General features: G+C 35.4%; 1 protein-coding gene across 3 annotated transcripts in view; it reads left to right on the top strand.

Annotated features, from left to right (window-relative positions):
• Positions 1 to 8537, top strand: part of LOC121411567 (cortactin-binding protein 2-like) — an 87475-nt gene extending 78938 nt beyond the window's left edge. For all 3 annotated transcript variants that reach the window (XM_041604360.1, XM_041604362.1, XM_041604361.1), the window contains exons 15-21: positions 236 to 335; positions 1694 to 1928; positions 2283 to 2579; positions 3093 to 3268; positions 4077 to 4259; positions 4499 to 4598; positions 5036 to 8537. In XM_041604360.1, coding sequence (XP_041460294.1) covers positions 236 to 335; positions 1694 to 1928; positions 2283 to 2579; positions 3093 to 3268; positions 4077 to 4259; positions 4499 to 4598; positions 5036 to 5405 — 1461 coding nt within the window. In that variant the 3' untranslated portion in view covers positions 5406 to 8537. The remainder of the gene's footprint in view (positions 1 to 235; positions 336 to 1693; positions 1929 to 2282; positions 2580 to 3092; positions 3269 to 4076; positions 4260 to 4498; positions 4599 to 5035) is intronic.
• Positions 8538 to 13421: the final 4884 nt, after the last annotated feature.

Below are 13421 nucleotides of genomic sequence, written 5' to 3'. Positions count from 1 at the left end.
TGGTAAAAACAAATTTTTGTCCTATTTCAAAGTTAATCATTTAATTAGTACTAGCAACATTTTAGTCATATCTTGTATGTCTCAGTAGAAAGCAATAATGGTGACAATATGTGTTCGATTAGCACACTCTGATATATTACTCAATACATAGTAACATACATGTTGTCATGATTTGATTGATTCATGTTCTGAAAGACGTTGTTGCATGATTAAAACTTTTCTATATGATTGACAGGCAAAGAACAAGAATGATAGAGTGGAGTCTGACATGACCTATGCCTCGTTAAATTCTTCATCTACTCACAAAGACCTGTGCAAGTTGCTCCTTAGCAAAGGTATGTGATGTGTTCGCTTTTTCTTTTTCTTTCTGTTAACTCACAAATGGGGTGGGGCATGGAAATTGTAATCACTCTTAAAAACACTATTAAGAAGTTAAGAAAGTCTATACTCAAAAACATACTCTAACTATTAAAGAGTAACATGGGTAAAGGATGAGAAGAAAGTTTTGTAGTCTAATTTGAGACCCATCATCTAATTTTGCAACTTTTCACCATGGGGATCATAACACAAAGATTAAACGTTTGATCATAGGGCTGACACTTATGCTTGATTAATTGTGCTATGACATTGTCTTCACCAGAAGGCATCTCATCTATTATTGAGTTTCGCAAACCTGGTCGCTCTGGTCTTCACACTTCTAAGACTTCCACTCTTGACTTTCTATTCCAAATTATGACGGTCAAGGGGAGATCGCACAATATAGATCAGTAGAACATTTTAAGGCAAGTGGAAAACTTCTCTACTGTAAATTGTAGAGAGTTAAGTGTGATCACCTTGAGTACCCTTAGGGTGGATATGTTTTTGGGCATCGTAAAATGTCTTTATTATCATTATGCACAATCATATGTACAAGCAAACTGTAATCGATTGCTAAGTTTTGTGTACATCAGAAAGGAATCTCTCAAACGCTTTCAAACACATCAGTAGCCTTAAAAGTTTGATCAATATTGGAACTTACTGAACTGTGTGTTTTGGCAGATATTTTGGTTGTAGACTTTTCCAATGCAGGAAACCTTTCTATAGTGACCACACAAAATGTGACCTATATAGACTATATACATGAAATCTGCTGCCGAGGGAATCAGTTTTAGTGGTCACTACAGGCAGGTGGCTGCTATTGAGAGGTGGCCACTGATGCAGATTTGACTGTGCATTTTGTATACATAAATTAAATCCTGTATACTGATTGGATTAAATAGCATCATGTGACCAAACATATTCTCACTATGTTGCGATGATGTTGAAAATAAAACGCCCACTGAAGAGACGGCACAGGCACAAATCCGCATTCCGCTGAGTGCGTGGCTTCAGGAAAAGTAGGTCAGTCAGCGCAGCGCATTACCTATATTTTGGTTCAGATTAAAAAAGGATGAATTGCGAGTACCATACCTAGATTGTAAAGATCTGTTAATCTGCCTTAGTAAATGTAGGATATAAAACAAATATACCTGGCTTTGTGTTAGTATTGCAGGAACTATTCATCCTCGGTTGTACTGGGAAAATAGTGATGCAAGTCCAACCTCAGACAAATAATTCCTGCTATACTTACTCAAAGCCTGGTATATTTGTATGTTATTTTTTCAAGTTCTGTGACTTGATATTATCTTTACTATTTCTTCTTTCTCCAATCAAGGATTTCTTGTCCAGGCTATGTCAGGCAAGCCCAACCCATCCCACAATAAATCAGTGCACATCCTGGTTCTTGATGGGTTGGATAAAGTGGGCGTGGCAGGTCTGTTTGCCGACCTCTTACCGCTGATAGAGAACAGATCGAATCAGAAGACCGTCCGGCTACAAGCCTTGTCTGGCACTGCCTTGTTCACATTGCACGAGAACTCCATCATCATTGGTACGGTGGACGGAGTGGGGTAAGATGGCTTCTTAGTTTCTGAATTGGCCACTTGGTTTAATTCCACTTGGCCATTAATTGATTCTCATCCCATGTAGTTTTATCCATTTGGTCTACTACTAGATTTTTTTTTTCAATCACATAGTCGTACCTTTTTCTAATTTTTTCCATTGACCATTCCATCTTATACTTACTTAGTTCATCTGTTTAGAGAAGCTTGTGTTAGACTAAATGAGCATTAGAGGAAATGCGAAAATATTATTTATTTGTAGGCATCATACTGCATTTCAGGATGTGGTTAATGAAAAGATTAGTGGGAGTTTATTTTAAACATTTTGGATCAGTGTTTATGTTTTATTTATTCGTATCCCAGACCTGGCACCGATCTAACAGTCCAGCAGCACTTCCGATGGATCCGAGTAGATTGGGACCAGGAACCATTCCGTAGCATCCTGCCGCGGTATCTCTTCAGGCGTCTGATCCACGAGAAGGATGGCTTGGTACCCACCTCACCTTCTGATGATACCCTGAGAGTACTGACATGGGTGTGTGGTATCTGGAAGCGACTCAACGACGCTCTGGCTAGACTCTCCATGCCCGAGTTCAGTACCGGCCCCAAACAGTTCTTCACTTGCTGCATCAACGGCGATGCTCCAATGTCCATATTGAAGTGAGAATAATTCTCCTTAATCTGTATTCTAGGCTTGCTGTACACTTTTTTTTTCAATCTTCAGCTCTTAGCTGGGCAGTTCCATGATTTTTGTACGTCTGACCTTTAGTTTTTTCCCTTTTGCATTTAGCCAGCATATGATGATACACATACGGCAAGCTGTCCTATCATTTTATCATATATATCGATATCAAGAATTCAGACCTTGACATAAGAATTGCCCTTTTGTAAACGATACAAATTGATTTTTTATCTATTTAGAATCAAATGTTTTGATTATTTTCTTGATCAACATATCTACAAAAAAAACACACAAGTACAATCAATAAAAATGCTACAAGTCAGTGAGAACAAAATAACATAATAATTCTTGATATTAAGAAATTGGATGAAGTGGAAAATGTTTGCCATACATACTTTGTCAAATGCTAGCTTAAACATCTAACTGTGCCAGCCCCTTAAACTACTGTGAAAATCCATGATAAAGTGTACTATGTTCTTGACCATATACAGATGGTTGTGTCTTCTATGGAACTGCAGTCTAGCACCTCACATCGAAGACACCTTCCACCACAATGGACCTACGGCATCATCTGCCCACATACAGCAACATAACATGGCTGCGAGCACCGCCCTCTATGTCCTGCTTCATAAGGCTTTCTTACCAGGATGCCCACTGAGTGATGAAGGTAAGATTGCTCTTCTTGGAAACACAGTCCAAAGAAGGATGAAATAAAAAAAAATGGCCAGTAGTTTGTCGTGTAAAATGTTTGAGTTTCATCATCTATCAAATTACAGTATTTATGTTTGTGTGTAATATTTCTTGGAACATGATCTTTAATTTGTGGAAAAACCTTTGAGCAGTGCAAATATCAGACCGTCTGGTACAGTATTCACATTTTGTCACCTGTAGAATTACAGACTATCTTTATTTTGCAGTACTTAAAATGTACTTAAATATGTCAAATTTACTCCCAGCCAATCAAATGCAAGCATTTTTGTCGCTTTTAACAAAGAGTTCCATTTAATGATAAAGCAGAGTCTTCCTAATTCAAATTTTTTGGGACCTCAGTAATCAGTTCAATTTAGGCAAAAATTAACTTAAAAGATATATCTATCATATTCTGGGTCCCGTCTTACAAAGACTTATGATAGATCCAATCAACCTCAACTATATGGGAATCCATCTTGTCATAATTTTTCATGCTGTAAATTTTCTCAAGAGGAAGCACACTGCATTGTCAAGACAATGGTGAATGCAGAAATATACGCTACATCGAGACAGCATTTGATCAAACATGCATTTAGGTGTTGCCGTTGCTGGCTTTCCATAGCTGTGGTAGATCAAATCCATCGAAACTATTTGTTAGACAGAGCTCTGATCTGAAAACAAATGCTTCAACTTAGGCAACCATTCAACGTATAGAAGGTCAACTTATGTAGAGTCTGTTTCACTTGACTTTTCATTTGCTGAATTTGACCTTTGACCCCATACAGAGGCAGACGAGTATTTCTCTGGATTCCGAGGCATCAGTGCCCCTACCATGGACGTCGTGGTTGAGAAGTCTAGCAGTGGTGCTAAGAAGCCCAGGAGGAGTAAGAGTTTGGATCGTAGCAAGACCAGCAACAAGGCTGCAGCTCTGGCAAGGAACCAGGCTCATATGGACCTCATAAGCGCAGGTAGGATATCGTTTAAGAGCAAAGGAAAAAAAATCAAATTGACGGTTGTTTGCAGATGGGACGATTCTATGAAATGTGTACATTAATTTATAATGAAATATAATGCATGAAACCACAACTTGATATAGATAAGCCTCCTAAATTATAAAGATTTTATCTTTGTAGAAGCTCTCATTCTAGTATTACTATCGCATACATCTTGTAGTGAATATTATTTTTCTATTTATTCCTATGGCTAGATTCTCAGAGGAATGGTCGATCTATGATTCCACGTCGTGTGAACCCTAAACCTCTCAAGACTGTTACTAAGCAAAACTCACTGCCTATCAGTTCAACAAGGTAAGGATTGATCTTTAACAAAATTGCAATAAGCAATATGCTTAAACAATTTCATATGAACTATAAATCTCTCAAGACTATTACAAAACAGAACTGTTAGTAAAGATTGATCTTTAAAAATTGCACTTAAACCCGTATTAAAACCAATGTGTGAAACCAAAACCTTTCAAGACTTGTGCTAAACAGAACAAACAACCAATCAGTTCATAAAGGTAGATCCAGTAAGGAATGATCTTTAAATACATGCAACTCTATGTGATCCTATATTATTAAGTCATGTAAAATCTAAACCTCTCAAACTGTTAACAAGCATAACTCTTTTTTTCATGGGGTAGGAATTAATGATTTGAAAATAATTTTACAAATATTGCAGTGGCAAGGAAGAATATCTTCACTGTCATATATTTATGAATTATTTCTATCATTGCATTGAACAGTAAACTATCGGAGAGTCCTGTCATAACACACCAAAGAAGTCAAAGCATCCCATCATCACCAACCGATGACCCAAACCTCCTGGAATCACTCCTCAGTAACCATGCCAACCCTTCACTCTCAGAGATAGAACAACTCATCGAGCTTCAGAAGACTCTCTTTGGCAATGGAGGAGGGGACGGGGAAGACAAAGTCAAAAATAAGGGAATGAAATTCAGCAAGCAGACGACCGGTGGGGGGCAAGTGGGCGTGGTCGGAGGACAGAGGTTGCTACGGAGGGCCAGCGATGGAGCGCCGGTGTCGCCTGGACTGGCGAGAACAAGGACTAAAGATGAGGATGGCGTGTGGAGTGTTTGGGAAGAGACTGTCTGAAGGGATTCAGTCTGACAAAGTTACCTATATGTACCAGCTTCTGCTCCAATATCAATTGTGACTACTATGATGATACATGGTCATGACATGACTGATTCAGGTTGAGTCCAATGATGTCATGAAATGATGCAAGAATGGCGAATATACAATCAACAGCGCCATCTCATGACAACAGTGTTTCGTCAATGTTGGTCAGTGCTTTATGAGGAAATATGGGGAAAAATATCCAAGAAGAAAGGAAGGATGGGAATCTCAGCGAAACATTTTTGCCAGACCTTGGAAATTTGGCTTGTTTTGGTCTAAACCTTTCAGCTGAATCAAGGAATAACAGCTAGAGTGACCACAATGACTAAATGATGTTTGCGGGATTGTAATCAGCGACTTTGGTTCGCGTATTGCCATGCTCTACGATTTTGATAAAGATCTTTTCACCAGCTGAAAAATTAGCATGTTATGACCTGCCAATGAGGAATAGAAATTAAATCCCCTTGATTTACCATTGTCACCTGTGGGATTATTGACTTGAGGTTACGCTTCCGTCATGAAAGGTACTTTATTTTTAAAATCCACCCAGAAACGCCATGATTTTATAAATTACAGAAACTTCCATCCTTGAATATATGCATTTTAATGATGGAGTATTAAATTTCTTCCTGCCAGAAAATCTGAAGAATACCGGTAAATATGCAAATTGGAGCTATCCCACCAGCACGAATGATCAATGATCAGTAAAAAGGAATCATTATATTTGAGAATTACTGAAAACGTAGCAGATTTCTCCAATATATGTGAATACATGTATTATGCTGCTATGTGTCACTCACGTCACATAGTACTGCAATTTAGAATTAAAAAAATAAGTTCTTCATTTCAATCAGTAAGCATGAGAATATAAACAATTTTAGGATCTTTACTTTCTTGGTGATATTCTGATGATTAAACCAGGATCAACTCCAGACGAAACATTAACTGTAGTCCACACTTGAATGAAATGAAAGTTTTGGGCCCCATTTGATTAAACTAGTTATAATAACAAATGTGCAGTAACAGGATAAATCTACTGAAATCATTCAGTTGGCTGATACTAGAAACTAAATTTGTTATTATAACAAGTCTGTATGAAATGGGCTCTTTATCGTACTTCTTTCATAGTCAAGACGTAGATAACACACCAAATAATTCAAATGTATTGTATCAATCAAATCCTATTCTTCACATTTCATTGCAAATAAAACATTTTTCACTGCATGATTAAAATAATCTGTATTTCTTTTTAAAGTGAATGAGGTGGCAGATGGCACTTTCAATAAGTGCGGTCTAATGGGGTGTTGCAAGAAACTTGCAGTCAATTGAAATCAATTGCAAAAAAATTGCAATCAATGTCAAGAAGCTTGCAATCATTTGCAAAAACTTGAAATCAGTTGCAAAGAAAACTTGCAATCAATTGCAAGAAACTTGAAATCCCAGGTGAAAAAAAACTTGCAATCATTAAAAAAAACTTGCAGTCAATTTCAAGAAACTTGCAATCAATTGTAAGAAACTTACAATCAATTGCAAGAAAAAAGAAAACACTTGCAATCAATTGCAAAACCTTGCAATTGATTACGAGAAACTTGCAATCAAAAACATGTCAGTAACCTCACAATAAGTATATAGTCTAACAGATGCTTGACACTTGTTGCTTGCCAGATTCCCCCTTCCCCCGACTTTTCGACCATGGTTTAATGGGGCGTTCAGAATAGCCTCGGTGTTTATTCTTTCTCCGACTAATTTTTGACGTGCATCCCCTGTCCAGAAGAAAACCGCTATCATCATTTCTTCATAAGTACTTAATAAAATAAACTGAAATGACTTAAATCACTGCTCTGTGTACATAAAAAAAACCCTGTTTAAGCTGTTATCTTTACAATGGTATTGCTTTCATCGATATTTAATTAGTGAAATTTTGCCATTAAAAAGTAACACCTAAGGGTAATTCCAGAAAATATATACGTCCAGCTCCCCTATTTGTGTGATCTTCCTGAATTCATTTATTTCTACTTTCTACTTCACATGAAAAAATGTCATGTCGGTGCAAGAACGCCCTTAACACCACACCTTTTCCCATCACATGGCGCAAAAATGCCCTTAGCAGCGCACTTAAGTGCATGGTGTAAAGGTATCTTTGCGCACAAGGGGTGCGGGAAAATGTTTTCCTAAGGGCGTTCTTGCACCGACACACATGAAGTTCTTAAATTATAATAGCTGGAAAAGTTCAGAAAATAAAGTACGAAGGAAGAAAATCATAGTTAGATGTACAAAAAGGTTGACAATTTTTGGAGTTGTACTTCGGACAGTACAATTTAGTTTGACTCAAGAGAGGCTGTGAGGAAGCTTGTATTCATGGAATAGACTTAAAAATAGCTTAGTGAAAGTATTCATCTCCATTATGATCTAGTTAGGGTAGACCATGAGAGTGTAGGTTCATTGCCCTTTAATTGCCAAGTATGTGTGTCCTAGGAGGTATTTCACAAATACTTAAGATTTATTAAGAAAGTTTGGCTCAATGTGGCGAGCCATTTTAAAAGACACAGTATACCGAAACTCATGACATCATATATTAACTTTTTTTATATTTTTGTGTGCGTTTCAGCATTTTTAATACTATATCTCAATGGAGCAAGATGCAAAGAGTCATGCAACAGGCCAGTCTACATCGATTTCTGTAGAGTACATTATTTGACCTTGCCGTGGGCCATCATGTACCAATGCATGTCAAATGTAGTGTGTGGAAGTCTGTCATCACGCTCCCCTAAAATATATGATCAATGACATGAAAATACTGAAATGCACAAAACAACAAGTTCGTGATTTTACTCTATATTGCTCTTAATATCCCTGGCTTTCCGTCTCTCAAGCCAAGTGCAAATATGGTCACAAATTGAGAGTTATTTCTTTGTTATGAGTCATTTGCTGAAAATAACAAATTTACATACCCGTGATAAATTAGTGAGATTAAGTCCTTGATGAAAAGTACCAAATGTAGAGAAAAAAAGGGAATCAGGAATATCAGCTGTATAGTTGTCATCGCATTTTACTCAAGAGAGTGCCTTCATGCATCCAGATAAATAAAGTTCTTACTGTTTTATGCCACCGATTATTTGGAAAGTGTGCCTATTATATGTTGTTATGGTGTATCAAGCATCCGAGTTATTTGTGCTAGCACCCTTGATGATATAGATTAGCCCATTAGGATCTAGAATTGGTCCAATATCTTTGTTAGAAATCTGTTTCCTAAAAATGAAGCAGTAGATGCCGCTGACCGTTCATTAGTTGATGACATGACGAAAGAATTGTACTATGTAAGTTAGTATTATACAAATTATTTGTGAATGATATTGTTATACATTCTAAGATAAGACAAAGCATTTTATTTATACTTGTATGAAATATTGATCAATTTAAAGGCTGTATTTTTCCTCCTTTTTATATCATATTTTAAGATATATATGACATAATGAATGAGATATTTTTAGCCATCTTTCTCTGGTGATTAGTGTAAATAGAATCTCGTGTGAAAATCAGAAAAGCATTTTAATTTATAACAAGACAAACCAAGGTGTGAAAAAATGTCATGTAGAGAAAAAGAAATGTGTAATGTATATTGTGTACAGGCAACTAATTTTCAACATGTAAATATTACATAAATGTTTTAAAGCATGTGAACGTGAACGAGGCACTGGGTTTTTTTCTGTCCTTTTTTGAGAGGTTTTAATTCATGAGATTGGTTTATTAGTCATTTTACCATTTTATGAACAAAATATTTTTTTAATCCTGTATTTTACATATACATGTAATGGGATGATGATGAAAAAAAAGTCTAACAGATGAATTTTTAGTCCCATGATTTTGAGATATATCTGTGAATGATTTTGAGCTCCTGTATGCAATCATTATTTTAACCTTTTGTTATTGTCTATTATTCTCATACATAGTGACCATTTCTTCTTTTTTCCGGAATGTGTAATATGAAAGTTTCCTACCAGTGAAGTTAGCTACAATTTGATTTTACTTATTTCATTCATTCGTCAACGATTTTGCTATTGAATTATGAAATGTCATTAATACTTTTATTATGCCAGTGTACATGTATTATGCTATCAAATTTGACATTTTAAATTTCATACAAAATGTATTCATTTATTGTGATAAAAGTTTTTGGTTAATTTGTCCTTTTCTATAACCAGTGTGGATGATATTCAGCCGACGCTGTTCCTAATGATAATGAAAATGAAATGATTGTAAATTCATTCAAAGTATGTGATGAGCTGAATAACCATTATTATGATGTATTCAATTGGATAGTTTTTTTTTAATCCTTTTATATGTTTTACTTAGGATATGATTTAAAGGGGAAGTTCAGTCTCACAAAAAGTTTATTGTAAAAATAGCAGAAAAAATAATAAAAAATATTGCCGAAGGTTTGAGAAAAATTCATCAAATAATTAAAAAGTTATTAGAATTTAAATTATTTGATTTGTGACGTCATATGCGAGCAGCATTCCTACATAGCGAATGGTAAAAAAACAATAAAATGCCATTTTCTCAGAAAATTGAAAATAGTTTTCACTGTACCTTTTGTATATCAATAGACAAATCATTTCACATCCGATCATGAAAAGAAAACAAAATTAAGTCATCAGGAACCATACAAAATTTGAAATTCATACATTTTATATCACATAACACATGAGGCAGCTGCTCGTTTATGACGTCACAAATCCAAAACTTTGAACTCTACTAACTTTCTTACACTTTAACGGATTTTCCTCAAACCTTCACCAATATTTTTTACTATTTTTTCTGCTATTTTTACAACAAAGTTTTCTTCAGGGTGAACTTCCCCTTTAATCCTGTTTCTTCATTTGAAAGCTTTACATCAATGTTAAGAGATTTTGGAAATGCAAAACATGAGCATATTTGTATAGATGATAAAAAGTGATACGCAGTGCTCAGAAAAGACGACATGATTGTAAAATATTAGCTGTTGTTGATGAAGTTGCTCTCGCATTCACAGTGTTCGTCTTTGTCGTCACTGCTGCGGGTGGTACTAGAGCCTGCGTTACAAAACTTGGTACAATTGCAAATTTGCATTAAATGTTTAAAGCTACTGAAATCCTTCAATTTTATTGGCTGTTGCTAAACTTGTTATAGAAACAGGTCAGAACCTTCCAAAATTTCTGATTGACACTCAATGCAATATCAAACCTGAACGCCAATGTTTATGCCATGAAATCTAATCAGTTTTTGTCTCCTGAACCCATAAATGGCAAGGTATCAGGCAATAGATTTCCACCACAAAATGCCCCTGACTTTCATAAAGATCAAATGTTGGGTAAACTAATCACATTTTCTTTAATGAAGTTGCTCAAGTGACAGTTGGTTAAAAATCATGGTTATTTTACCAAGAATAGGCATCTCCTCTTCATTTGTCCCATAATTAGAATGTGCATAAAAAACAAGCAATTTTCATTCCCATCCGCATCTTATTGGGTGGTACTCTGTATTGTGTATAAAATGAAATGAAAATTGATTATTGCAGAAGAGATTCAATTAATCATTATACTTTCAATTGTATGTACAAGTCTTGTACATACAGTGATTGGAAGATTTATTTTTATTCCAAAGTCTTGTCCCATTAAGAAGAAAAATTGATTTCACGTTTATCTATTACTATACAATCCATGCAAATAAAAAAGCGAACAAAATGTTTAATTTTTTATTGTATTCATCTCTGTACATCATGAAAATTGTCAAGAATGAAACCAAATACAACGCTTAATAATTAACTGCCATCGGGTCGAGATTTCCATCATCATACTTAATCTGTAATGTATTCAAGAAACTTGGCATTTCATTTTCTTTTCGTTTATAAACAAATGTGTATGGAAGGTATGAAAAAAAGAAGAGACTTATTCTCATGTTGTAGTGTCCCATCATATTTTACTTGTTTTTATGCATGCTTTGAAATACTAGTCATAGAATGGTATTAGAGGTTGGGTTCTTAAAGGTTAATTCATTCATTTAGATTTATTGGCCCGTATTCTGAAGTCGGGTTTAACTTCAACTCAGGTTTAAAGTTTTGGTTTAAGTATGGATAGCCAATTGTTACATAAATCACTAGCAGTAGAGATATGATATTTCACCTCATTTGGCTTTCAAATCATTCATAATTGTGTAGGAAGTATAAATAGATGATTGTTTTCACCATTGAAGAATTGGGAAAGAGCACAGTAAAAATAAGAAACATACAACTTAATAAAAATTTGACACTTTTGGCCATGGTCTAAGTTAAACCTGACTTCAGATTACGGTCCATTGTGCGATCAAGGGCCTGGAACACAAAGGTTTATAGCGACTGATGGTACAGTTGATTTGTGCGCATGATTGCATATAATGATCAATGTTATGAAGGGCAAAAATCAACTAACGATCAATTGCTAGTCTTTGTGTTACGGGGTCCTCAACCATGTATTTTGAAATGTTGGGATCACTTCTGAGACTGTAGAATCTGAGAAATGGGGAGAGCATTGTCTTTTTATTGCCAGTTATCTATAATCTTTAAACCAACACGAAGGATATTGTTTTCCATAGAAAATCACTGCTAGGCATGTATACAACATGGCTCGTATGATATTAGAAACTCCTGGATTAAATGATTTTGCCTTTAATGATGGCATCTACTTATGAGAAGTTCAGCACATCCCAATTAATATAAAGGCTATGATAGATGAAGACGGCATTTTATGTATATTTTCTATTGCTTTTCAGAATAAAGTCAATACTCTTCCATACTGGGGTGGGTATGTTTATCATTGTACAGAAGAGAAAATACAGTGCCATGGCGATTCAAGATATTCATCGAGTAACACTTCTTCTTTGTGTTAAAAGAGATCATTTCTGAATCTGTTCTTCAGGACCCTGTCTCTTAAAGGAGTGTGATTAAGCCTATCAATCTCACATTTGAAAGCCACCAGTTCTGTAACTGTCGCGTAATTCTGTGAGTATTGGTCACAGTTTTGAGGATATGCTTTGAAAAGACTATTCATTATAGATGATGATGTCACTGGTTATCCATAGCTGAGGTCAGTTGGATCAATCACACTTATTTTGTAAGACCTTGTGTGTTTTTTTTACTCGTTCAACAACATTGGTTGGTTTGACTATGGAAGGGCAGTGACACCATCAACTAAAGTGCCTATGCCTTTTCATATCATCATCTTGTCAGATGACAAATGGTCCATCAGTATGATTCTTCTTGTTTGCAGAGGGCTATGTGCATTTGCTTCAAATTAGACCAAGAATCGTGGTACTGTTGGCTTTCCATAGCTGAGATCAATTGGATTTAATCACACTTTTCTTTTTTCGAAGATGGGCCCCTGGAGTGCATTTGAATGTGATGTGTGACATGCTGATAAATGCAGTTTAGTTAGTGGGTGTGAATCACATTTTAACAGAGAAAAGAAAGAGGAGTGTATGAAAATGATATTGTGGATGGAAAGTTTGCAGATATGCTGATTTTAAAAAAAAGCATTTGATACGTTAGAGTGAAAGTTTATTGATGCTTGTTTAAAGAAATATTGTTTTAAAGAGGAAATGGATTTCAGTAATAAATACACAAAAAAGTAAATCCCCCCTTGAACAAACATCCATAATTTCCAAACCACTGGGAGTTTTCAATATATTTTTACATGAGGGTGTAGGTAATTTTATAAGTTACCCTCTGAGCGAATGTTACGGACGCATTTTATGTCATGCTTCAGTGAGCACCGCCAGAAGGCAAAATTGTCACATTTTAAAAGTCACAAGCAAAACATTATGACTTTGATTCCATTTTTTTCACATTTTCATGAAAAATCATTAGGCCTGTAAAAAGTTCTTTCTTATACCCTTTTCATAAACCTATCCTCCAATTAGCCGCCTAAGAGTAATGCGGATAATTCAATAAAAATTGCGTTCACAAACTCCGAAAATAAG

The sequence above is a fragment of the Lytechinus variegatus genome, chromosome 3 (genome assembly GCF_018143015.1).
Source record: "Lytechinus variegatus isolate NC3 chromosome 3, Lvar_3.0, whole genome shotgun sequence".
NCBI classification, from domain to species: Eukaryota; Metazoa; Echinodermata; class Echinoidea; order Temnopleuroida; family Toxopneustidae; genus Lytechinus; species Lytechinus variegatus.
This window is presented reverse-complemented; position numbering and strand designations above follow the sequence as displayed.